The sequence below is a fragment of the Prunus avium genome, chromosome 7 (assembly GCF_965620075.1).
Source record: "Prunus avium chromosome 7, drPruAviu1.hap1.1, whole genome shotgun sequence".
Classification (NCBI taxonomy): domain Eukaryota; kingdom Viridiplantae; phylum Streptophyta; class Magnoliopsida; order Rosales; family Rosaceae; genus Prunus; species Prunus avium.
In genome coordinates this window covers 20,438,575-20,465,906 of record NC_142290.1, presented here as the reverse complement: position 1 = coordinate 20,465,906, position 27,332 = coordinate 20,438,575, and the positions used below count along the sequence as shown (strand labels likewise).

The 27,332-nt window shown below is 37.4% G+C and overlaps 2 protein-coding genes across 2 annotated transcripts; both read right to left on the bottom strand.

Annotated features, from left to right (window-relative positions):
- Positions 1-8,420: 8,420 nt before the first annotated feature.
- Positions 8,421-15,436, bottom strand: LOC110765988 (CDPK-related kinase 7). The gene is made up of 11 exons (XM_021969242.2): positions 14,178-15,436; positions 13,298-13,425; positions 12,552-12,593; positions 12,321-12,429; positions 11,508-11,586; positions 11,123-11,419; positions 10,531-10,643; positions 9,866-9,973; positions 9,726-9,788; positions 9,455-9,622; positions 8,421-9,369 (listed from the first exon to the last, which is right to left on the bottom strand). Exons 1-11 carry the CDS (start codon positions 14,661-14,663, stop codon positions 9,232-9,234), a joined length of 1,731 nt encoding a protein of 576 aa, XP_021824934.2. The 5' UTR covers positions 14,664-15,436; the 3' UTR covers positions 8,421-9,231.
- Positions 15,437-24,328: 8,892 nt separating this feature from the next.
- On the bottom strand, positions 24,329-25,457 carry LOC110765985 (uncharacterized). Its single transcript, XM_088244580.1, has 2 exons — positions 25,448-25,457; positions 24,329-24,933 (listed from the first exon to the last, which is right to left on the bottom strand). Exons 1-2 carry the CDS (start codon positions 25,455-25,457, stop codon positions 24,329-24,331), a joined length of 615 nt encoding a protein of 204 aa, XP_088100706.1.
- Positions 25,458-27,332: the final 1,875 nt, after the last annotated feature.

Genomic DNA, 27,332 nt, shown 5'->3' with positions numbered 1-27,332 from the left:
ACTCTCCACTTATCTTGGTCTTTCTTTGCCAAAAACAACATTGGCTAGCCACTCCACGTAGGAGACTTCCTCAATGAAGCCAACAGCTAGGAGCTTGTCGATCTCGGCTTCAATTATTGCAACTCGCTCAGGAACGAAGATAGGCCTCTTCTGCGCCACTGACTTATTGGCTGGGTTGACATGCAGTCAGTGATTGATGATCTGCTGGTCAATTTCACGCATGTCAGACGGTGACCATGCGAACCCGTCTTTGTTGTTCTGGAGGAAGATGGTTAGCTCCACCTTCTCCTCTAGGCTTAGGAGCGAGCCAATCCGCACTTTTCTTTCTAGCTTGTCAGGATCAAAAGGTACTAGCTCAATGTCCACCTTAGGCTTCCATCCTTCTTCAGGTGAGACCTCTGGACAGATTCCTTCACCTTGGTCCTGACTCTTTAATTGCTATTGAGGGGTAGTTATTCCCTTTCCTTTCTAGTTTGCTCGACTGTCAGGAACGAGATTTGCTTCTTTCCCTGCTTGTTACGTCCGGCTTACCGGTATAAGCTATGCTTTCTTGCTTGCTCTTCTTCAGCCCTTGGGCTAAGCATCTTTTTGCCATCACCTGGTCATTGTTGATCTGCCGATACCACCTCCAGGGATTGGATAACGGATTTTCTAATGAGTAGAAGAGGAGATGACCTTGATCTTGATAATTCATGGTCTGCCTAAGATGCCATTATATGGGAGACTTTGTCAATGATCGTGAAAGTTTGAAAGTTGATCACTAGTGGAGAGTAGACATCAAGGTCTATTGTGGCTACAGTAACTAAAGTGACCTGGCTGACATGTTGATCTTTGTCTCCATGCCAATATGATGGACGACCAACAGATGTATGATGTTAGTTGCACTGCCCTCATCTGCGTGGATTCAGTCAATTACGGCTTGGGCAATCTGAATGATGATGACAATGGCATTGTTGTGCGGTAGATCAAGGCCGATCAAATCTTTCTTTTGGAAGCTGATCACGGGATCTTATTCAATTGATAGAAGGCTGGTTAAGACTTGGGAGATAACAGTGTTGTGTAGATACAGCTGCACCAAAATGGATTCAGCTGCATCCTCAACTTGTGATACTCGCAAGTGCACGAGCCGTTCGGTAGTATAGCGTATGTAAGTGCGAGGTCGATCCCACGAGGATTGGTGATTGAATGATTCAATTCATTTTCCCTACACAAAACAGAAATGAAAAAGAAGGGAAATAAATAAAACAAGGAAGAAAGAAAATAACTAACTCAAGCAGATAAGTTCCCAAGTTCAATTAGATTAACGGATTGATTCTAGCTAATGTATGATTAAGCCATGGTGTGTGGTCATAACCTTGTGTTCCTAATTCCCTAATTTGATCATTTGTTGCCTAACCTAAAATTAAGCATTAGGAACCCATTAAGCATAGAAGAACAATTTAAACAACCAAGCATGTATCTAATCCCTGTTGTCGAATGTCCATACATACTCTTCCTATTCATAGTTCAATTCGAATTAAAGCATGGTGTATACTCTTAATTCAAACCAAGATAGCTAACATGCAAGCCTTAATGGTGATCAATCATTCAAACTAGCATATTAACTTATAAGCATAATGAATAAGAACATGAACCATAATTGAAACTTGGAAACTAATCAAACTTGAGACTAAAGAAAAGAATTTACATAATGAAAAGTAAAGTGGAACTAAGAAAAACTTAAGGAAAATTTCAACACAAAAGATTTCATTACAACAATTGAAAACTAGAAAGAGAAACTAAGAGAATTTGAGGGAGAGAAGGGAAGGGAGCTCTAGAGAAGTGTTTGAGAGCTCCCCCCCTTGGGGTGTGTTTACAAGCTTAGAGAACTTCCCTATTTATAGGCCTAGGGGAAGTGAAAATCTGAATTCAATATGGCTAATGCATACAACACTTGTTTTATAAAATCTGAAATGGTTGATGCACTTGTATTAGAAAATCTAAATTGAGTGATGCACTTGTATTAGAAAATCTTGAATTGGTTGATGCACTTCACCAATAGATCCCACCAGCAGCCCTAGCTCATCTTCATGTCACCATGACCAAGCTTCCAACCAGAAATGATAGCTCATACCTAGCTCACCATGACCAAGCATCCAACCAGCACATGCTGAGGTCAGCATGACCAGCAACTTCAAGGGCTTACAACTTGGGCTTCTCTTAATCAAATTAGGACTTTAAGCACTCGAAATTGAAGTTCGGAATGTCTTCTTTCCAGCCATATGTTATTTGGGCCAATCCAAGGTCGGAGGAAGAAGTTAAGGCCGAAACAAATTGCTAACTCATTTTCCGCGCTGATAAGATCCATCCTGAGCATGGTTCTGTGTTTGCTAGGTGACGGACTCCAGATTTATCCAATGGGGCTGAATTTTAGATATGTTATAGTACACACCCATTGGAACAACTTTCATGAAGGATGCTGCCTCATCCGAGCTGTGTAGGTTGCTGAAACAAAGCTTGCAATATGACCTACGGAACTGGACTGGCTGGGGGCTGTAGCCAAAAATGAGTTTGTCTTTAAGCTCTTCTTCCCTTCATCCAAATTAGGCCTTAACATGCTTGAATTGCATGAATTATGCTCTCATGCTCCTTTGGCCTACAAAACACACAAAGGGAGGCAAATAACATAGAAATCTAGGAAACTAAGCAAAAGAAGTAAGTAAATAGGGCATGTATATTTATGAAATTATGAGCTTAACAAACAGCGGCCTATTTAATCTTCCTCTTCTTTTCTTTGCTAGTCAGCCCAGACTCCTCGAAATCAACCAGGATTGTGTTAATGCTTATGACCTTCTGGGAAGGCTTCTTGGCCGCATCGCAAACCTCGATCTGCTAGATGGCCTTCTTTGCTATGAACTCTGTGCAATGGCTTTCTCTCACTAGTTCTTCGAGGTGCTTTTTCCAAGTAAATCAATCGTTTGTGTAATGCTTGTGCGTCCCATGGAAGGCACAGTACCTTCCGACATCCCTCTTAGTCTAAAATTTGATGTATTGGGATGGAGAACTTTGTGTAGTTCTCATCTGCCAGAGCGTCTCCCTGGGGTTGCAACTTGCACCTGCCACTGTTCTTGTTGCTGAACCTATCATTCCTCTTACCTGCATGTTTGGTTGGTTGATCGTCCTGCCTAGTAGAATTTTTCGCTGCAATTCGATCGTCATCTTAGAGCGTGTAGCATTTTGCGGCCCCAAAGACCTCAACCAGACTCTGGCTGGAGTGATAATCAACTCGTAATATAAGTCATGCTCAGCTGGCAAGCCCTTCTTGAAGGCAGAGGACACGATTCGGTCATCGCATCCTACAATGTTTACCTTTTCTGCCTTGAATCTCTTGATGTAGTCTCGGTGGGATTCATTGTGCTAGGTTGAACAGGTGGTTAGGGTTCTTCTTAATCATCTGGTAAGAAGTGTACTCCTTGGAGAAGATGAGAGCCAACTCTTTGAAGGTGTTGATCAACCCGGACGATAGGATATGGAACCAATCTTGGGCTGCTCCTCGCAGGGTCATTGCAAACACCTTGCACATCAACACATCTTCACCCTTGTACAGGATCATAGCACTCTTGAAGTACTTGAGATGGCTTTCGGGTTCGGAATCTCCTTTGAATGGCTTGAAGGATGGCGTTGAGAAGCGCTTTGCGCGGGAGCAGCATGCTCGAACTCAGTAGTGAATGGAGAGCAATTCACTTGGTCTATCTCCCTACGTAGAGCATCCTCTAAATCTCCTCCGATTTTCAAGTGTCGAAGGCAGTCATTAACGAATTTCTCGACGTCCCCTACTCGCAAGACACGTGGTTCACGTTGGTGTTTCTCATGATGCGGGCACAGCTGATTAAATTCTTTGTTGACTCTTGAGGGCTGACTTCCTCAGCTATCTTGCCTCTGTGATGTTTTGGTGGACTGCGCTTACAAGGGGTTCTATGTGGCTTGTTGACGTGAGTTGGTTCTTCCGAAGCGGGCTGGGGAGCGTTCCTCTTCACATATGTTGCGTCGATTCAGCTGCACCAAAATGGATTCAGCTGCATCTTCAACTTGTGATACTCGCAAGTGCACGAGCCGTTCGGTAGTATAAGATATGTAAGTGCGAGGTCGATTCCACAGGGATTGGTGATTGAATAATCCAATTCAGTTTTCCTACACAAAACAGAATACCAAGAAAGAAAATAAATAAAACAAGAAAGAAAGAAAAGAAAATAACTCAAGTAGATAAGTTCCCAAGTTCAATTAGATTAACGGATTGATTCTAGCTAAAGTATGATTAAGCCATGGTGTTTGGTCATAACCTTGTGTTCCTAATTCCCTAATTTGATCATTTGTTGTCTAACCTAAAACTAAGCATTAGGAACCCATTAAGCATAGAAGAACAATTTAAACAACCAAGCATGTATCTAATCCCTGTTGTCGAATGTCCATACATACTCTTCATATTCATAGTTCAATTCGAATTAAAGCATGGTGTCTACTCTTAATTCAAACCAAGATAGCTAACATGCAAGCCTAAATGGTGATCAATCATTCAAACTAGCATATTAACTTATAAGCATAATGAATAAGAACAAAAACCATAATTGAAACTTGGAAACTAATTAAACTTGAATGCTTAAGAAAGAATGTACATTACAAATAAAAGTAAAGTGGAACTAAGAAAACTTGAAGGAAATTTAGTAAAATCATTTTGTTACAACAATTGACAACTTGAAAGGAAACTAAGAGAATTTGAGGGAGAGAGGGGAAGGGAGCTCTAGAGAAGTGTTTGAGAGCTCCCCCCCTTGGGGTGTGTTTTGAAGCTTGAAGGCTTCTCTATTTATAGGGCTAAGAGGGAGGAACATCATGATGGATTCCCACACCATCCTTCATCTTTTGCTGCTGCACCTCAAGCATCTTCACATGGGTTCAAAGGTGATCAGATGTGGCTGCCTTTGCTGCCAACCCATGTGGTTGCCTTTTGGTTGCCAACCCATGTGGTTGCCTTTTGGTTGCTGAAAAACGAGTTTTCTGAACCAGGCTTGGTGTAGGAAGGCCAGAGGTTTCAAAACGTATCCAATGGGGCTCAAATTTGGATATGTTATACTAGACACCCATTGGAACAACGTCTATGAAGAAAGTATTCCCATCGGAGCAGTAGAAGTGTGCGTTTTGGGCCTTGCAAGTTGGCTGCCGAACAGAGACTGGAATTGACTTCATTTCATTTCTTTGCTTTACATGCATGCACATGCTTTCTCTTTCAATTAAAACCTGATCTCCAGCTCCAAAGTGATCTGCCAATTCAATTCCCATGTTCAAAGGCTGAAGCAAAATGCCTCTCATCATTCCTCATTCTTCTCTCTCTCCTTTCTCTTTGCTTTACATGCATGCACATGCTTTCTCTATAATAACTCCAGCATGTACCAACTTGCTCCTTTAGAATTTCATAGCTGGAATGCCTCCCCACTTCACTCATTATGTTGGATCCAAAGTCAGTTGTAGCATGGGTGAGGCACATGGCTTAAAGGATGAGACAAGGCTCAAAGCTGGCAGCTGCAAATCCTCCTGAGCATGGTTCAGTGTTGGACGGGCTAAGGACTCCACATATGTTCAATTGGGCTGAATTTTGGATATGTTATACTAGATACCCAATTGAACAACTTCTATGAAGAATGTCTCCTCATCCGAGTTGTGCAGATTTCTGAAATGAGACCTGCAAGGTGACTTACGAAACTGGACTGACAAGAAGTGTGGCCCAACTTTGGTTTTGTCTTTAAGCTCTTGCTCTTTGCCAATCAGCCCTTAACATGCATGGATTGCATCAAATGTGATCTCTTGCTATCTTAACCTACAAAACACACAAACAGAGGTAAGTGACTCAAAATAAAGAGAAACTAAGCAAAATCACTAAGTAAAGAAGGCAAGCAAGTGTATGAAATTATGGACTTATCAAAACAGAAAATGGATTAAAAGCACAAGTTTAACTCAATAACATAACCAAATCATAAGCTAGAAGGGTACAAAATGATATACAATTATGAACCGATCAACATACCTCATGACAAAGGTCGATGGACTAACCTTCCTGAGGGCCTAGCCTCTCATGAATACTTCTTTGTGGTCCCAACCTCTCATGTACGTTGGTCCTTGGACCTGATCTTGAACGGGTACTCGATCTACTTTGACAGGGGCTTGCAAATCCTTGTGACATGCATGCACGCTGAGCAGCTCATTCTTGTCCTTCTCCTTGCCTGCTCGGTCCTGCTCTACCTACTTGGGACCTCTCGAACAGTCTACCGGTGCGTTCGTCGATCCTTCTCTCTTCAAGGCCAACGTTTCGAACCAAGTCGATCTGAGGAGCTGTCCAACCAAGTTGTTTTGGTCATCTACTCTTTGAGTCAGCTGGTCAACTCTAAGACTGAGGTCTGCTTGACTGCAAATGAGGGAGCCCAATTGTACACAAGCTAATGTTTTGTTGGAGGTGTACACGGAAGCATATGTCAAGCGCAACGGCAAATGAGGGAATGAATGAAGTTGCTCCAAGATCGGGCCGTAACTTGCGATGGTCGCAGAATGGTCGTGATGGGAGGTCCCACCATGCGTCGCAGTGGCGCCGAGAAGATGGATTCCTAGCACAACCGTGAGGCCATGCGGCTTCAAAGTTGTGACTGCCACAGGGCCATGAGATTGCACCACGGTTTCCACCATAGGGCCTTGCGGAAATTCATGGCATGTTGCCACAGGACCGGGCAGAGATGCGGCGTCGTGGGCCGATGCCATGCTCACAATTGTGGTGCCTGGAGGAGGAGGTGTGGTCCCAGTCGTGGGGCCATGCGGGGGAGGACCGATGCCTACAATCAGAGAGTCATGAGGTGGAGCCACGATCTCGATTGCAAGATCGGGAGACATATGGCTTTGGCCCATCACATATCACGTCGTCGTGGCGGCCTTGCTTCTCATTCGTGTGCTTCCAACCATGGTTGTTTGGAAGGCTTCTGTTGAGTGATGAATAGGAGGAAACAGATTCCTTTGATTCAAGAACACGCATTGAGTATAACTCGTGCTCTCAATGAAAGTACCAAATATGTTTGAGCAAATTTTCGCACAGGGAATATTGGCGGGTTGATTCCTTGATCTTCGATCTTCCTTCTCTTTCTTCTCCCTTGGTTCCTGTAAAACATATCTAAGTCAACAGACCACACCCGGGGGTGTTGGCCAAAGGCCCTCCGATGTCTAAGTTAATTTAATTGGATCTTGAGAAAGATACGACAATAGCTAAAAGGGACAGAGTTTTCTCTCAGAGGGAGAGCCGGGTGGCAGGAGCCGTGTGTGGTGGCCGAAGCAATGTGATAAAGAGGAGAGAGAGAGAGTGGCGGCAAGCAAGAGAGAGAAAGAGAGAAAAGTTTGTGTAAGGTTTTGGAATTAGAGAAGAATTACCTTGTGTATGTTGTGTAGCCATGTATTTATAGGCTCCTTGTATGCTAGAGTTTTGGAAGAATAATCCTTATTTGGTTAGGATTATTCTTACCCAAAAAGATGATAGGAATTAATCCAAGATATTTAGTGGAAATTGATTCCTTAATTTAGGGATATATTCCTCTGTTAAATCAAAGATAATTTTTCTAATTAAATGGGGTAATTAGTTTACCTAAGGAATATTCCTTTTTCACGTGTCGTCTTCTTATTGGCCAGCGAAATATGTGTTCCCACAATTAGTGTGGCATAGTGTACCTGCACAATGGAGCAAGAAAAGAGCCACGCCAGAGAGAGAACGAACGGATCTGTGAGTGCCTCTTTACTGATTCTCTCAACACATAATTTTGTAGATGCTTGTTTTCTTTGCTTCCGAAGGGACACATTTGTTTTCTTTGCTTTCCAAAGGGACCTTTTTCCAGTGGGACAAAGGGGTTTTTTTCCTATGGGACCTTCGGGTTGAGTTTCATGGATTTCAAGGACATTTCTTTCCAAAGGACCCTTTATCCGTATTACACGTGAAGAACATGTAACATACACATACATACAATTTTTTTGAGGGATACCTTCAAGGGTCTTTTAAGATCACTAACATACATAAATACCAGACCTAAAGATACCTCGGGATCCCTCAAATAAGGATACCTTTCAACGTCCATTACAAAAAAAATTTCAACGATTCAAATAATATATTTTTCATGTCATTATTAAGAGATCATCCTTATAAAAAAAATTAGATAAATTGAAAATCATTTAGACATCTAGTTGTGATCAACAAAATAGACAAACATGGTTTTTCAAGAAAACACTAGAATTACTACCATTAATTAAATGATCAAATGATTTCGAATTCAAGTGATTTTTTTTGCATAGATGATCTTTGGGGAAATACCGAAAGGATAGACAGTTCATATAATTGAAATTCAATGCGGAGTGGGCCCACAAAGTTATTACTCAAATAAGATCAACTGAAGTTCTATATCATTTCAAAACATAAGAATACATAGGAGAGTGCACCCTTATGAAATGTGAAGAAAAAAAATAAAAGGAGAGGCACAATTGTAGATTCAAAACAATCAACTATCAAGATATCAACCACTCACACATCCTCATACATCCTCATACTTTTTTTATATTGAAAAAAGGAAAAAATGACTTCAAATAGAAATCTAAAGGCCTAGCAACACTCATTGCATTAGCACCCAAAACAACTTGGGTCCAGATAAAAGCTTGATTTGTGGCTTATTCTAAACAAATGAGCCCTTGCTTGGTACCTAATAAAAAAGAAAAAAATCAACTACTGATTTGTCAAAAAATGCTTCAAGGTATCTAATCAATATTTTCTTTATAATTTCAATAAGATCAGAGGAAGGTTTTATTAGGAAAATTAAAGCGCAGTATAACTACATGAGGGATGAACGCCAGAGACCACAAAACTCACTCCAGTTTAGAACACTTCTGTAATCGGTAATCCTACACACATTCTGTGATCTACTCTCACCTGTACAATCCTCTAAACTTCAACGGCACCAATCATGGAGAGAAGAGAAGAAAGGGAAGGAAAAACCTTATATAACTTAACAGGGAGGAGAAAAAAGTAATTAAAAAAAATTGACATGAGCATGCACTGCAGACCCTCCTAGGGACCAAAACAAAATGAAGTTCTCCAATTAAGCACACATTTTGTTCCCTTGGGGCATTCCAGGTCCTCGAGAGTAAGGATGGAGGAATCAAAACTGCACGTAGACCAGTTTTAGTTTAAGCCTTCTGAAATGTGCGTGAAGAAACTCCATGTAGTAGTCTAACAAACCCCAGAAAACTAAGTTTTCCATCCGAGTGTCTTATCCAGTCCTGGAGAACAACATGAACTGGTACAGATGGGCTAAGCCCCAATTCCTGAAAATAGAAATTTACGGGGAAAAATGTTTAGCACGAAGAGGGTTTTTTATGTTCTATTTTTATTCACTGAGAGAGAGCATACCGAGGCAAGTTCCTCTATCATAATTGGTCTGTTTCCATCCTTCTCAAACAGCTCATATGCTCGTCTTGCATGTTGCTCCCAGCTCTCCATCCCTTCCAGCTGATGCACACTTATGGCAGCTGCACAAAATTCTTCAAAATCCAGCTTTCTATAACGGATAGAGCTGATCTGCAAGACACATATATACGACTGCAAACTCAGCTGTAATTCTTATTATACACAGACTTTTTATTAAGATAAACTAAAAGATATGTGAACTTAGAGATATTACCATGTTGACATAATCCAGAACCCGTGAATCTTTCATGGCATCAGTTGAGTTCCTTATTACACCCTGCTGAATGCCAATGTCAGTTCTAATGACTTCAGAAATTATTAACAGAAATACAATAGTTAGGAAAAAGTGCTGACCGTCTTGAAGTTCTGCATAGAGATGAATCCACTTTTATTTGGCCCTAACAGTGTAAATTGGTCCCGGAGATAAGCCAGCTGTGCTACACTTAATGTCTTTGCAAGAGTCTGTCAAAACGGCAAAAGTTTTTCACTCCATTTTGGTATTGCTTTAAGGGAAAATTTCAGATATTTACACCAATGACATGTGCTGAATAAGATAAATGAATGAGCAAAAGTATTCCTAAAATATTCATCACTCCAAGGCATTACTTTTTTTACAAAGTTGAGATAGATACAAAGCAATTATTTCAATAAGCAATTCTCAAAGATTCTATTCTTTTAGTTATTCCTCAGTTACTCTTTCAAAATCAGCCCTGACAACCACTACAATGTATAGGTTCCCAAACTTGACTGTTATACCAAAAGCTAAAAAAGAAAAGCTTCACTTCAACTCAACCAAAAGCTAGAGAACTGCGGTAGGAGACATCATGAGACAAATTTGAATAATACTCATGAAACCAAAATGATGAAAAGGAAGAGGATAGAGAATAAAAATAGAACATAACAATGAGGCACTAGTTAATAATAAACAACTAATTGCAATATTTGAAGACATTTCAATTTCAGTCAGGTCCAAGACACCAACAAAGAGAAAAAAGATTAATAAACTTATTACTGCATACCCCTAATGCTGATTTTCGTAGAGCAGATGAGCATATATAAGCTTTAACAAGTTTGTACAGTATCATATCCATCGGTATCTTGACCTCGTGATAGTTGGCTAACCACGGATGACCTGATTAAAAAAAATTGGCTGTCAGTATCCGAAATTCCAACAAACTTATGAATTTATGATGCAGAAAATGAAATCCATCACACCACCCTTAGAATAGATTGAAAGAAAGAGGATCTTCCTCCTCTCCTCTCCATTTAAAGTTCAAATAGAGAGTAAACGTTTTGATCTACACAGTTCAAGCATTTCAGGCCCGCTGCCATTCAGGAGAAGCCCAAAGCATGTCTCAGTTAGGATTAGCAACTGGCCCTCTCCATTTGATCTTCAAAAGGAGAGAATCCTTTCCCAAAGAAAGAAGCCAGAGTGCTATCTCCCTTCTCTCAGATTATTAACTGTTTTCATTCCAGAATTTGTTTCACAAAGCTTTGACTAAATGTGGAAAAAAAGAAAGAGATAGGAGCAAGTTCTCATCAGAAGTACCCTTTAGTAAACATAATCCTATAGTGGGTGTTAAAAGAAAGGCCCTGAGCTTGGTGACTTACACAAAGCCTGAGCCGCAGTTAGCCTCTTACGGTAATCCTTGTTCAGCAGTCTCTTTACAAAATCTCTCGCATCAGATGATAGAGAAGGCCAAGGAGCTTCATCAAAGCTTGGATCAGCCTTTAGTACAGCTCGGAAGATGCCAGACTCAGTCCGGGCCCAAAAGGGTCGGCTTCCACACAAAAGGATATAAGCAATTACACCAATACTCCACATGTCTGCCTCTGTCCCATATGACCTATGTAGAACTTCAGGAGCTACATAGTATGCACTTCCTACAATATCGTTCAATCTCTCATCTGCACAAACTTAAGTATTAGAGCCCAATCTGGCGTTTAAAATTAACTAGAGCAGGATTTATCTTAGGCAGTAGTCCTGAGTCCAAACCTGGTTTTACATAGTCAGAGAGTCCGAAATCAATGGCCTTCAGGGGGGACTTCTCATCACTTGAAGTGAAAAGGAAATTCTGGAGCAGAAAATACCAAATCAAGGTTAAAAAAAGAGAGAACGAGGCAAAAGAGGACAAATATAGTCAAATAAGGAATTGTATCTATCACATCATTAAATCAATAATCAATTTCAGACCACAAAAGAAATTCAACAATCAATAGATTACATGTACGTGCATTTATCCGGAAATTAAGAAAATAAACAATGCATGGATGCAGTTAGAAAAAAATCATTTGTCTTCAGAGTTGTCAGTGATGCAGGATGTGAGCTGCCTCTAACTTGTATTAATCAATGCACAGTTGCTCCCACAATAGCGAGAGGTATAATTTAGATTAACCACTAATGCAGGCAATGAAGCACTATGTATCCAATATCCATGGGAAGACCCTGTATGAAAATCTAGCGCAACAAAAAAAGTGGAAGGTAAGAATCCTAAAATTAATCAAGTTAAACCTAAAGCTGTTTGGCAATTCAAGATATTGTTCAATGGTATAAACAGCTGGTACCAATGGGATAGGTGACATTCAAATCTAAGAGTAAAACAGTAGAAGGGGAAAAATATTATTATTATTATTATTACCTTTGTAATTTTATTTTTTTTAATTTAAATTAATTTTGAGCATATGCAGATGCCTCGACCTAAGAAAATCAAGTTTAATTTTTACCTTTATGCAACTTCTAAGGTAGCATGTATTTAGGGGCTCACTCTGTTGATACCCAAAAACTGAAAGATATTTGTGAATGAACTACCTCTGGCTTGAGATCGCGGTGAACCACGCCTTGGAGATGGCAGTAGGCAGTTACACTTAAAATCTGAACCATAACAGCCTTTGCATCATCTTCTGAATATTTGCCACCCCTAGAGAAGAGAAATGGAAATTCAGCTAGTTTGAAAGATACAGAACAGGCTAGTGACTTCCAAAAAAGAAAGAGTTGCGTTCTTCCTTGTGACATAAATGAAAAGATTGTAAGAGCAGGTACCTTGAAAGTATGCTATCCAATAGTTCACCTCCTTTGCACAACCTGGAGAACATAACATTGATTAAGCTCCAATATCTTAAAAGTCTAAAATTATAGCAACAAATGCCTTGCTGATGGCCTACTTAGAATAATTTTTACTAGTAATATATATCGATATATATACGTATCTATATATCTATATATAGTGCTTTACTTCAGTGCTAAATGATATCCAGCTGAAAAGGAAAAATGAATCACGTAATTGATTCAGCACTTGTTACTAGAAATGCTCATGCCCCCAATAAAAATTGTCTGCTTTTTTTTTTTTTTTTTGGGAAGAAAAAAATTGTATGCTTTTGGGGTCAAATCTGACCAAGTTTTAAAATTATTCTGCTCGCCCATCTCTGTTTTTGTAGATTGCACATCTAGATTGATCATACGGGTATCTCAGGCATGTCCAGATTAAACTTATGTTTCAAGGCACCATGATTATATAGCATCTAAATCCTAATGGCTTTGGTGTCAAAAAAGACACTTGCTAAAATAAGTATACGTTGTTCTTAAGGGGACTCATATGTATGCAGGTTGCCACATGTTCAACAAGTTGCAACTTTGACACCTGGTACTGATGCAACCAAACAGAAGAAGAAATTCAGGAAGTCGTATCAGCATCTTAAGCCAGTATTAAGAGAACTAAAATAAGCCAAATGCATCCTATGACACAGAGTAAGATGCATATTCAGAAAGTTATAGCAATCATAACTTACTCCATCACCACATAAACATTGTCATCATCTTCATAGGCTTCATAGAACTGCACTAGGTTCTTATGTGTTAGTGCCCGTAGGATCTTCACTTCTCTTCTTACATCCTCTATAGCAATTGCCGTTGTCATCTGCAGAAACATCTTTCATTAGAGTATGTTCACAGTCAAATAGTATGACATGGAAGGAAGTATGGGTCATCTAAAGATCCACATTGTAAGAAATGTTGACAGCAACAGAGAAGAAATCTATGAAGATTTTGTCTGCGTTGCAGTTATGATTTATTGTCATTGCCATTACAATATCCTAGTTTACTACTTTTGTTCAGACTAAGCCATGATCGTTCACTATTTAAAAGCCCTGAAGCTATCGACACTGAGCATAGATTGATACATATACACTTATCACCTTGATATAAAATAACATCTATAATGAGCCACTTAGAGGGGCAAGCATACAGTCTATATCACACCCAAAGGACTAACAAACACAGCACACAAGTTGCGTACGCACTATCCTCTTGAAGATAAAGTCTAATAAACCTTTACATCCTCAATATCCTTCTGATATTTCCAGCATAAGCTAACACGGACGGAAGTTACTCAACATCAGATATGCTAAAGATGCGTCACAGCTCACTAAAATATTTAAAACAACAAGACGAGTTATAGGAGATATGAATTAAGAACATTACCAACATGATATTAAGGTCATATGGTCCCTAGTTAATGAAACATGTATGCATATGCAATTAAGCAATCTAATCAAACTTCTACGAAAACTAGGTCAATTCAATTATGATTTTGCAAACAATAACTCAAAAAGAATTGAACTTGTTGAACATTGAGGAGATCACCAAACAACCAAGAAATGAAATTCAGACCTTTGACTTTGGAATAACCTTGACAGCCACATCCTGGCCCTTCAAGCTCCCCTTCTTGGCCTTGGCAGAGCAAGTATACCCAAAATGCCCACGCCCCACTTCATCGCCAAGCTCATAATGAGCTACAAACTGTTTAGAAAACCCGAAATTCTTATCCAAGGCAACGTCACACTCACTTCCTTCAGGGATTGAGGCTTCATTGGGCTTAACAGAGCCGTGCCTGCGAGCAAGCAATGCCCGAATGTGTTTCGCCGGAGAGGGAGGCGGGAAAGGTCGCTTAAAAATGCGCAGAGGCGTCGAACTCACGCTGGAGTTGGCAGGGGAATTCTTGAAGAGACTTGGCAATGGACTTGGGCTGTAAAAGGGAAAGTTTGAGGATTTGGTGGAGTGGGAATTGAGTGCATAAGGCTCACTTTCACTGGGAATTGTGGAATCTTGCGATTGGGCTCGTGGGTTTTCTGTGGGTTTTCCATGACAGAGTCCCATGAATCACAAACCCAAAAAACAGAAGAAAAAGTTTACTTGCAAGAATTAACAATGAAGATCACACAGCTCACAAAGTATGATGAGTGAAAAAAGAAAAAACAGTGAATTTTTAGACAATTAGGAGGGTGAAAGTGAGACTAAATTCAAGAACTTGGCGCTCATGAAACAAAATTCACACAGAATATATTCAAGGGAGGGAATTCTTAAAGCAGAACTGAATTGATCAAGAAAAACCCAGAAAGGATCATTGCATGAAGTCAATCCCAGAATCAAATTCCAAAGGGATTTTCACAGCAAAAGAGAGATACCCAATTAGGGAAATCAATCTGAGAAACCAAGAAGAAAAGCAATGCAACTTTTTCTGATTAAACAAACAATGCCAGAGAGGAGAACCATCAAGAATTCAGCAGAACAAGAAGCAAATTATAGGTGATCAAGACAAGGAAATGATGGTGGGAAGCAAAAGCAAAGGGAAACTCAAGTAAAAAAAAATCCCAAGAGGAAGGAAGGAATGAGAGGAGAGGTGAAAAAAGTGAAGAAAAAGATGCTTAGCAGAGGCAGGAAGAAAAGAAAAGAAAGGGAAAAGGAAAACCCAAGGCCTCCTTTTTTCTGCTTTATGTAAGCTTTTCTGTTAATGGTTTCTGTGTGTGGCAATATCACTTTCATTTAGAGGGTGGAAGTTTCTTCTATTACTCTTGTTCACTGTGAATTCTTTCCTTGTATTTTCCTTTTCTTTCTGTCTCTCTCTCTCTCTACATCTCTGGTCTCTGATAATAATAATTCATAATTATGGAAGTGGGGTTTGGGTTTGGATCCTTCCAGCCTGTCCTTTTTGATCCCTAAAAACGAAGATAGATATGTTGCCTTGTATCTGTAATAACAAGTTAAGAGTCTGTGTGTGTATTTGAGCTTTGACCAGCTTTTGTTTGGCTTTGAATGGTCTCTCTCAAGAAATACTAAAGATTTTTTTTCTTTTGTTTATGAGATAAATACTAAAGAATTTAGGTGAACAATAATATGCATGCAATACCTATTTGTAATTGGGTTAGATTTATAAAAAAAAAAGAAAAAAAGAATATGAGGAATGTGCATAGAAGGGCAAATAATGTATAATTTCTTCCTCTGTTTTTCTTTAAGAGAAAGTGCAAGGAGTAGTTTCAAGTTTGCGAAACTTGATAAAAGAAGCCAAAGTATCAGCTACAAAGTTTGCGTAAAAAACATGTCCATTAGTTTAGTAGCACTCAATATCTACTTTATTTAAGAGAAAGACTTTAAGTTTAAAATATGAACGTTGAATAAAAAGAAAAACAAAGACATGTTGAAATTGAATTTCTTCACATTTAGAGGAATAAACTGGATATTACGAATTAAGGAGCCTAATTTGCCACCCGCGGAGCATCTGCCTATAATTTCTTAAAATCCATTATTGTTTATTTCTTTTTGCAGTTATACTTCTTCTTTTATAACTAACAAAGCAAAGCAAAAAGACCATAAGTTTCAAGATCAATGCTCTGATACCATGTTAAATAAAGACAAATTAAGTTCAAAGATTTAGGAGTCCTATGCGACAACGATAAAAAGTCTCACATACACATAATGTGACATAAGAAACACATGTATTGTGAAGATACTGTATCATAAAATTCATGATAGAATTGATGCTTAGTAGTGTGGTACATTTTAATTTCCTCCATTTTAAAGTAAAGTAAAAATATTGTGACTCATACAAGATGTTTGAATATGCTAGTTGAACCTCTCTAAAATTACAAAACAAATTTTAGGCCTCATAAAAAATTATATACTAACATATTTTCGATTTATTATATACATAATTTTCTTTGTGATATTGTCATCAAAAGTTGCCTTTACAAGTTAATAAATAGACTTGTCATTAAAGGTCATCAAAAATTGCCCTTTCGAGCTAATAAATGGAAGCACCACAAAGTCAAGTACATGGCAAGAAGCAAAGTTACTTCCCTGATTAAGCAGTATTCTACATGTTTAGAACCAAATTGTGAGTTTGGTAACAAAAATAAACCCCCAAATAGCAAAAAGAAAAAACTCAACATCATTTTGCAAGGGAAATGCCAAAGAAAAGGTTTGAATCTAAATCAAACCCCTACATGATCCATCTTAAAACTCAAACCAAACTAAAAACCCACAAGCATAAGCAATCCATTCTAAAATGACCAAAATAAAAAAGAAATTTCAGAAACTTAAACAAAAACACTTGCTAGAGAAAAAAAGTCAATATCAAAGACTTAGTATGATGGGTTGTGGGCTAGACACTTTAGGAAAAAAAAAATTGTGTATGCATAGTAACCCATATCCGTCGTTGCATGTGAGGTGACACCACCTATATCTCCCTCGGTCGTAAATAATTATTTGAAAAATATTTCAATATATTAATGGCATGTTTACTAATCTGTAATTGGATTAGGAGAAATTGAATTGATGATGAATTGAATTGAGGAGGAGTTGGATTGAGAAGAATTAGATTCCGGATTCCTATTGAAGTTGTTTATTAAACCATACGGATTGAGGAGAGTTAAATTCTAGATTCCTATTGAAGTTGTTTACTAAACCTTACCCTCCGTTTGGATAAAAGAATTGAAAATTACGTAGAATTCTAAACGATGGAATTTAGATTTCCATCATTTGAATTTCTGGCAATTGAAGATTTCAGTGTTTGGAATTATGCATGTTGAATTTTGTAATGGCATTACCCTCCGTTTGGATAAAGGAATAAAAAATTACATAGAATTCTAAAACGATGGAATTTAGATTTCTATCATTTCAATTTCTAGCAATTGAAGATTTTAGTGTTTGAATATATGTATGTTGAATTTTGTAAAGGACAGAATTTTGTAAATGGCATTATGGAAATTGTGAAATGACCCCTATTTTGGTGGAAATTAAACTCGGGAATTTGATTTCCCAAATTTCCACGCTTTTTTCGTCTCGTCATTTAATAAATTCCGCTTTTAAGTTGCCAAACAAGGGAATTGTAGATTTCTCCACTTAAATTCCCGACTTTTAGCTAAATTCTGAGTTATTTTTCCTCATCCAAACGGAGGATTATGGAATTGGGGTATGAGTGGTATTAATTGCTAAAATTTCCTCGTTGTTGGGTTAAAGTAGATGACAAATTTGGAAATTTTAAAATTGTGTGAGGATATAATGGGTAAAAAAGATAAATTTATAATGGGTTAGATCTCCAGGAATTAGAATACCACCTCCCAATCAAGAATTGATTTCCTCCAAAATTAATTCCTAATTTTGTGTGTGCCCCACTTACTTTTTAATTCCTTGATGTGAAGTGATCACAGGAATCCTCCATCCTTAGAGCATCCACAGTGGGAGGGTGTATTTTCGGGGGTGTATAGCCACTTTTACATTTCCTTTACACCTCCAGGGGTTATAAATGTGATTTTAGCTCCAGTGGGGAATATGAAAATCTAAATATGTATAATTGATTTCTTTCACCTTTTCTACTGTATGTCCCACTTTTGTACACTTTTTCTCATGTAGGTCCCACTTTTGTACACTTTTTCTCACATTTTCTCACGTAGGTCCCACCTGCAAGAGATGTAAAAAAAAGATATACATGTGCATCTAAATTTACATATTATGGTGGTGATGCAAATTTACACTCGTTTACACCTCTCCATTACCGGTGATTCCGATTACAAAATGTGTATATTTAACATACATCTCATTATACACTCTCCCACTGTGGATGCTCTTAGAATTCAATTCCTTATTCGAATTCCAATACCTTATTAGTAAACACACCATAAGTATTTATAGGATTAGAATAGAAAGTTATAAGAGAAGAAAAGATAATCGTTCACTTAAAACACTTAATTTGTATGAGTAACACCCAATTTTATCAAATTACACATGTGTCACAGTGTCATGAACCAATCACTCATTTGATCTAAAATAATCGAATTGATTGTAGTGTAAAGACAAAGCATCCCAAACTATTAATTATATATCTTAGCAGCTCCTTGAAGCAAGTGAAGTGGAAAAGCTAGTGATTGGTATTTTATGGTTTCTTCTAATCCTTCTATTGAATCCCACCAAGAAAAAACCAAGATGGTTGTTAGGTTACTCAGAGACAAAATCACACCAGAAAGAAACCCTTTATGGCCAGTACCGGGTAGAGACGAATTCTTACACAATAAAATAATAAAAATGAAAGTCTCAAATGACCCAAGAATTTAAATCAGATTTGGAAAGCTCTTTTTCAAAGGCCACTGGATAAAAGATGATATATTTAGGCAAAGGTTAACAAGGACCCCAATTATGCTCCCTTTTATTGTAGAGTGGAGCTTTGTGCAAGACAAAAAAAAATTCTTATTCCTTGATACCCTCCTCTTTACCCCTTCTTTTTCTATAGAATAAAGTTTGGTATATATAAAAATGTTGAAGAATAAAAGTAGTATAGTTGTTCTCCCACAGACACAGAGAGAGAGAGAGAGAGAGAGAGAGAGAGAGAGAGAGAGAGAGAGAGAGAGAGGGATTGATGGTTGGTGTGTGTATGAAATTTTTTAATTGCATGTGAACATGCAAGAACATGGGATACAGATGTTTTCCAAGGCAGTGCTAGGGATTGCTTGACTATGAAGACACTCTTGTAGGGCTTTTGTCAAATGTTTGTTAGCACCCATATTTGATAATAATTAGCATCCAATGCCAAGTTTCTTTGCGCTAATCACGAACAAATATATATATATTTCTTTTGTGTGTGTGTGTATGTTGGTCACACACACCACAAGTCCAAGAAAAGGTATTTTGATTGTTGAAACTTTTTTTATGGGGGAGGTGTGTGTATTTCCTTGAGAAATGCAATTATTATGTTAATTATGGCAATTTGGCGACCCTGGTTTCATAATCATCTTCCTCTCTCTTATGATCAAAGAGTAGTCAGTTGAGTATTGCTACAATCATTAAACTTATTTACCAAATGACGCGATGATTTCTTGTTTATTTAAAGTTGGACCTACTCTAGACCTCAATTATTTTTAACAAAACTCTAATGTTGAGTTCTGTTTCAGTGGAGGGATTTAAAAGAATGGATTTGAATTAGAAAACAAAGCTAAATTTGTTATAAAAATAAGAACCACATTAGATTTTGAAATAACTAGATGTATAAAGGTTCGATTTCCCCCCTCTCGCAATATCGCTGTATAAAAAAAACTGGATTTGAAATGACTATTTGTAAGGAATTATTTGAAACCCATTTATGTTCTTCCTGTCTTTCTAGTCCAAATTTTGGCATACATGAATTGTACTAGTCTAAACAAACTACTTTATTTTATAATGTCATCTAAATCCATAGATTTGGAATCCCTCTAATCTAAATGAAGCCTAACATGTGTACAAAAACAACATGAGTAGGATGCTGATCAGTACGATGACTAATCTCTTTATGTGTAAATTTACTCGCCTAATCCTTGGTGTATGATATTTCCTCGAGTTTATTATACTCTTTCCTTATAATAATCTAAGCCTTTGTTGAAACTTTTATAATAAAAAAACATTCATTTAGTGAATAGGCTCAATGAGTAACTTTGTAATCTAATAAGGTGTGGAACTTTGTTTTGGTATTTGGATTAGGGTAATGCCTTGAGAAACGTCACTATTGTGTTCACAAAGTAATTTTGGGTGGACCCCACTTTATCTTGTGTGTGGCATTGTTAGGTGACCCGCTACAAGCCATTTCTCATTTGTTGAGAAGGTCTGACCATTTGGGCTCAGAAAGGGACACCCATTTGGGAGTTTCTGATCATTGAATTTGGTGTGTTGCTTGGGAAGACAATGCCAATTCATTTGGCTATCTGAATATTTTATTTATTTTATTTATTTTTCTTTTTCTTTTGGGTGGGGGCAATCTTCGGTGGACACGTGGCGAGAATCTGCAGGTCGGCTCTCTGACTATTCTTGCTTACAAAGATTATGCTTGGATGGAGTATCATAGGGATTGGAGATCCTCTGGCAATCCGCAAAAATGTATTCCTCCGCCACTTTCTTATATAATAATTAACTGTTCGATTCTTTATCGAAGCATCTTATTTTAAAGCTTAAACCCAACAAAAATTAGATTATCATAAAAATTAAAAGGGTCGTGAGTGGATGAGTAAATGTATAATAAATAAATTCCAACAAAAAAATGTAAATAAATAAATATTTTTATAATTTATAATTTTCAATTATGCATAATTTATTCTCTCTCTCTCTCTCCTCTCTCTCTCTCTCACAAAAGTGGAGGCCGAATGAAAAAGCCAGATTCTTAGCCCAAGCATAAGCCCATTCTAGAAATGCTCCTACGTAAAGTTTAAAGATTCCCCATGTTGTTTTCAGAACTCCAGTTTAGAATGTTTGTGAATTTAGGTGCAAGAAAATAAAGCACCCAATATCGACATTAAAATCCAAATGATAAGCTAATGGGGATATCTTTCTTTCTTGTTAATACTTATTAGTATCACTCCAAAATAGTTGTCGTGCATTCGTTTTCTTATTAAAAAATTATGAGATAAATGAGCGTGCGATGACTAATTTAAAGTCCTAATAATAATTCATCCTCCCTCAATATCGCTTGTATAAAAATAAATAATAAATAAAAAAACTTAATAATAGTTGCTCGGCTATATAGAAAGTTGAATTTTCTGTCATGGGTGATTGAATGAGGTACAAGGCCCAAAAGAAAATAAGAAAAGGTGCCAATTATATTCCTGGGCCTAGAAGCCCAATATGATATTTCATGAAGAAAAGAGACATAAAAATATAGAGGCCCAGTAAGATGAGTCCGTTCTATTTCTAACCTCCTCAACATGGAAGAAGGCTCTTGCTCTATAAGCACCACTCTAATCCTTGTGCAGTAAGGAATTCTCTAGGTATAGTCGCTCACTCGCACGCATGCGACTCCTAACCGTTGATGTAATATGAGCTCTATATTTATCAATGGCTGAAATTCATCCACTCGAACATTCGTACATTAGTGATTGAATCAAACATGTCTTGCTTAAATGATCTTACTACTACCGGCAGTTTTCTCTCTTTATGTTCAAAATTATTCTCCAAAAGTGGGTTCCTCTAAAGGTTGTCACCTCGGTGCTCAACACCCAAAAAAGAAAACAAAAAAGGAAACATTTTGATTATGGCTAAGGGCATGTTTGATACTGTTTCTAGAAGAGTTAAAAATGCTTTTTTATAATTTAAAAAAACGCTTTAAAGCGTGTGGCAAAAATATTAAAAGTAGTTATGAGGCATAAAAATGCTTCCCTATTAATTATGGCACTAAATATACTTGGGAAAGAAAAATGGTTTTTGTGCTTTCCTTAGCTTGTGGAAGATGGGTCCTTTCTTTTCATAATCTTGGAAGGTGCTTATTGAAACTTTTTGGTTTTTTAAGCTTCGAGGAAAAATAAGGGAAACCCAGAAAACCAAAAGGAAATCCAAAAGTGACAATCAACTTGGGCCTGGTCCCATCCTTATTGGACTTTTGGAACATTCAGCTATTTTGGTTTCTTTTTGGTCCTAGGGCTCTTTTGTATTCGTATCGATACGTAGTAAAGAATGACATGTATATTGAGCATTATTGTTTATCACGGCTCGACGGATAAATAGATACGTAAATAAGGGATCGGAAGTGATTAGGGTAGGGAAGTAAGGAGTGACTCACCCGACGATGCCGCCGCTATTAGTGTCGTGTTGTTTCGATCTCAAAACTATAGAATGACAATTATAAGTAACGCTTGAGCATGACATGATGGATAACACATCTTTTGTTCCATGGTGTAGCCTAATTTATCCAAGCATGAATAAATACGGGCCATATGGTATGGCTTAGCTTGGAATTCTGATTCATTGGGCTTACAGGGATGTAGCAATACTTCATCATTTTAACCCTGGTTTGGGCTTCATTTTTGTTGTCTCCAAAATGTAACGGTCAAGGGGGAAGGTGAGATTTTCTTGAGGAGATAAATAATTGTAAGATGCGCAGTGGCTCGACCAGAGGCATGCCTAGCCAAGACAATAATAGAATATACATTTCCTCATCTTGGCTTGCTCTCCCTCAAAGTGGTCGCGTGGCATGGCTAAATCATCACAACTTTTATAAATAAATTCATTAAAAAATTGCCTAGTAGTACAAAAATTCAGTCAATCATATACTTTTTAGAAATTAGAAGCCATATTTGTGATAGCCAATTAAAATAATTTTTTATTGGGAAAGATTGTTGTTCCCTTTGGATTGTAAGAATATAGGTGAGAAGAAGGTGGTATCTAGAGGCATATAGACCCTTTGGCCAAAAAATTTACAAACACGGCAATAAAAACAAAAATGTACTCTAAAGTCTTATAGTGGGGTGTGGAATGTTGGAGAACGTGTAACTGGCCAAGAAGGCATGATCATGAATATGCCTGCTATCTCTCTCATCAATTTGACAAAAATTAATTTTTGGTTCATGTAATTTGTCGATTTTACTACTTTGATCCTCACAATTTCAGTTTTGTCAATTTTATTCGTATGGCCTCAAATTCGAGCAGTTCAATAACACATTACAAATTTTATTAAATTCCTTCTAATTGTGTCAAATCACATGCTAAAAAACCTAATGTAATTGGAAGGAACTTGATATAATTTGTTACGTATCTTTGAATTTCTTAGAATTTAAAATAATATGATAAAATTCACAAAAATAAATTACTGTGGGAACTAAAATGATAAAACGGACAAACTACATGGACTAAAAGTGACTTCACCTGTATATGTAGAATACAACATTGGAGATAGAATTTGGGAGAGGGAGAGTGGAGTAGTAATGATTGAGAGAGAGAGAGAGAGAGAGATTTTTTATGCATGCAAACAAAGACAAAGAGGCAAAGAGCATTGCATAGGCATTAGGGTTTAGGAGGCGGAGGCAATGAAGCTGGGAATTGAGAGAGGGTGTGAATAAAAACGCACGCCAGTGGGAAAGGAAGGGGGGCTGGCAGAGACGGAGAGAGCACGTCCCCGACAAGGGACAGGGGGCCATCCCAAAGCGCAATGCATTTGTCTGCTCCTGCTGCTAGTTGCAAAAGGCCTTTGAATATGCAGAAGAGTAACCACAGTCCCCACTTTCTCCACCATCCAACCAAGCCCCCACCCCTCTCTCTCTCTCTCTCTCTCTCTCTCTCTCTCTCTCTCTCTCCTTTGTATCTATCACTACATGCAATGCAAATATCTGTCATCATCATCATTGTCGCTTTTTTGTCATGCCAAAAAATTAAAATTATATTCAAACAAAAGAGAAATCTTGATGCTTTTTGTCAGCCTCCTTTTTGCACGCTTCACTGCCTCTATATCTATCCCTCCCATTTTGATATAGGTCGGTCAAGATTTATGTTTTACCAAAGAAACTTCTCATTTAGTTGTTAAATCTAAACCAGTTTTAACAACTTTATGCACGTCATAATGACATAGCAAGGAGAAAAATAGACTAGAGGAAGAAGAGGGAGTTGTGAGAAAATTGATAAAACATAAAACATATTGACGGTTACTGAAAGTAATGAAGATTTTTCCTTTGATAAAAAAATAAACATCTATCAAATCTAAGACAAAACTAAAATTTTATTGCGAGACTAATTAACGAACCCTTTTGATCTGACACTTAAGCTCACTTTCCCTTCTCATTCTTTTGCCTCTGTTCTTCTAGAACACAGACGTAAATAAGCTCATCCACTGTCCACATCTCCTTCAGAATGCTGTATACTGTTACCAATTGCCCATAAGAGCTTGGAAGAGAGTTTACGGCAATATGCACCAAGAAGGTCTCATCTATGGGGACCTTCAGCACTTTCAGCTTATTTGCAATGCCAGCCAATCCCAGAATATACTCTCTTACGGACCCAACACCATCAAACTTAGCAGAATTGAGAGCAGTGATCAATTTTCTAACTTGTGCCTTATCTTCTGGCTTATACTTCTGAATTATAGTTGCCAAAAACTCTTTTGCATTCTCAGAAGCAGGTATTTCCTCAAGCACAGATGCAGAAATTGTCTTCTCCATAACAAGGAGAGACATTCGATTCGACGTTTCCCAATTCTTCAACTTCAATTTCTGTTCAGATGTACTGGAAGTAGTGAGAGTTGCGGGCTTGTCTTCGATCAAAGCCAAATCCAAATCCATAAGGCCTAAAACTACCTCTACGTCTAGTTTCCACTTCTCATAATTTGGTCCATTCAAAGTTTCTATTGAACTCAAATCTGGACCAGTATAAACTGTTAAAAAAAAAAAAAAAAAAAAAGGCTAACACCATGATCATGTGCCACAATAAATTACTCAAACTAAGGCTAACACTTTTGAGCAGAGAGACTTAACTCGACATGAATTATTATATATGCAATTCTATGCACTAATTTACAGTTTTCAAATTAGGGTTTATAAGTTCTTTATAACAATTGAAATAATCATGCTTGACAATTTCAAGACATATGCTGGAAAAGGGATATTCATCATGACACAATAGTAATAATATCATAGCACTGAAAACCCTAATTTATATATTATCGCCATCATGAAAATATATATTTAATTTTCTGACTCATACATATACATATATACACACATCATGTGTCACCGAAATTCATAAGCAAAGTTGAGAAAATTAATACCAAAATTGATACGAAATCCTAAATACATGTCACAATTTATAGTTTATCGAGTATATATATTATCTTATGCTCTGATACCACATGTAAAAACTTAAAAACATAAATAACTAAAAAGACTAACCTGAAGCCATGAATTCTCCGGAATCCGAGCTTGTAAGGCCTTTGCTTCATAAATAACTTAAATCTTGCACATCACGTGGAATTTGGAATATGCTCTAGATCATCTTGATTATGTTAATTAAATTCCCATTTAATTGGCCTATTAATTTGATTGAAAATGGAAAATATCTCCATAAGTAAAAGATTCGGATTGCATTAAATCTCCTTGATCTCCTTATTTATGAAAATGAATAATTCCCTTAAAAAATGAATTATTCTCCCATAAATCATACCAAATATGGCACAAGATGATGAGGCTATATAAAGATAAGTTTATATCACAAAGAGCCCTAGAGAACTCTCTCTCTCTCTCTCTCTCTCTCTCTCTCTCTCTCTCTTTTTGGCTCTCACACCACTTCTTCTCTCTCCCTAAGAGAAATCTCCTTCTCTCTCAAAAATATCTACATCTCTTTGAGACCGTATTATGACTTAGGCATAGGAGGGCCCTTAGCCAACACCACACCAGTGTTCTCCGATTGACTGTTCTTATTTTTTAGGAAATCTTCACTACAAAAAAAAAAAAAAAAAAAAGTGGCAACAATCACCATTATTTGATGACATTGCAGGAAAATTGCATCAACAACCACTATTGTTTGGTAAAAAACAATCAAGCCTTGATTTAGACTCAATAATAATGTATAATTATGAGTAAATCTCTTTTTTGTATATTTAGTGCGAGCCACATCACTATGATGAACTCGATGGATAACAAGGAAGCAAAGTAAATTGAAAAAAGCAATTGAACTCGATTTCTAGTCATTGTTGCAACAATCTTTAGTTGGGATGAACGTCAATTGGAGATCATACCAGCAACAAGAATTGAAATATCTCAGAAATCTCTGCGGAGATTGAAATACGTTTAGAATATGTGAACTACTTTTGGTTGAAGTCTGTTGTAATATGTTAAAGGAATTGGAGAGTCTTGTTGATGATGGCTTAAACGTTATATTTATAAGTGTCTTAGCCTATCTAACTTGGACTTCAAGCTAACCCTATAATGTAATGACACCTGGATACAGTAGCTCTGAGAGATACATTGTCCGGTCAACAAGATTTTGTGAAGTGTAGCCACTATTAATTGTTTGGTCAAACACAATCAAGCCTTGATTAGACTCAATAATAATTACTAATGATGAGTAAATCTCTTTTTTAAATATTTTGTGCCAGCACTATGATGAACTCAATGGATAACAAGAAAGCAAAGTAGATTGAAAAAAAAGAAAAGAAAAAAGAAGCAATTGAACTCGATTTCGAGAGAGGAATATATGACTCATTGTTGCAACAATCTTTAGTTGGGATGAACGTCAACTGGAGATCATACCAGCAACAAGGCGTGACAGAGAAATCTTCGAGGGTAATTTCGGATTTGGATGACGTTCGGAAGAATTGAAATCGCTCAGGAATCTCACCGGAGATCTCTTTGAAATATGTTTAGAGTATATGAAGTCATATGGGTTGAAGTCTTGTTTGATGGCATAAAAGTTATATTAAGATGTCTTAACCTATCTAACTTGGACTTCAAGCTAACGCTAATCGTGCTTTAAAATTTAGATGAACGCGTCCGCCAAAAACGACTCAGAGAAGTGCAAATTTTGGTACAAACAAGTCGACATTGTTGTCTAGTGTGTGCAAAAGGAATTAATCTGTGGCCTTCTTTACTCCTTTTTCTAGTAGTGGGTTTGGATTCACATGAGGACAAAAATAGTGGAATCTACCTAATTGCAAGTACATTCTGTTTTTTTTATTATCTTTTGAATAAAATAATAAAGAAAAATAGTTAGTGTGGATTAATTCAAAAGTAATGCTAGGCTTACCATATTTTTATACCACATTGTGTACCACATCTC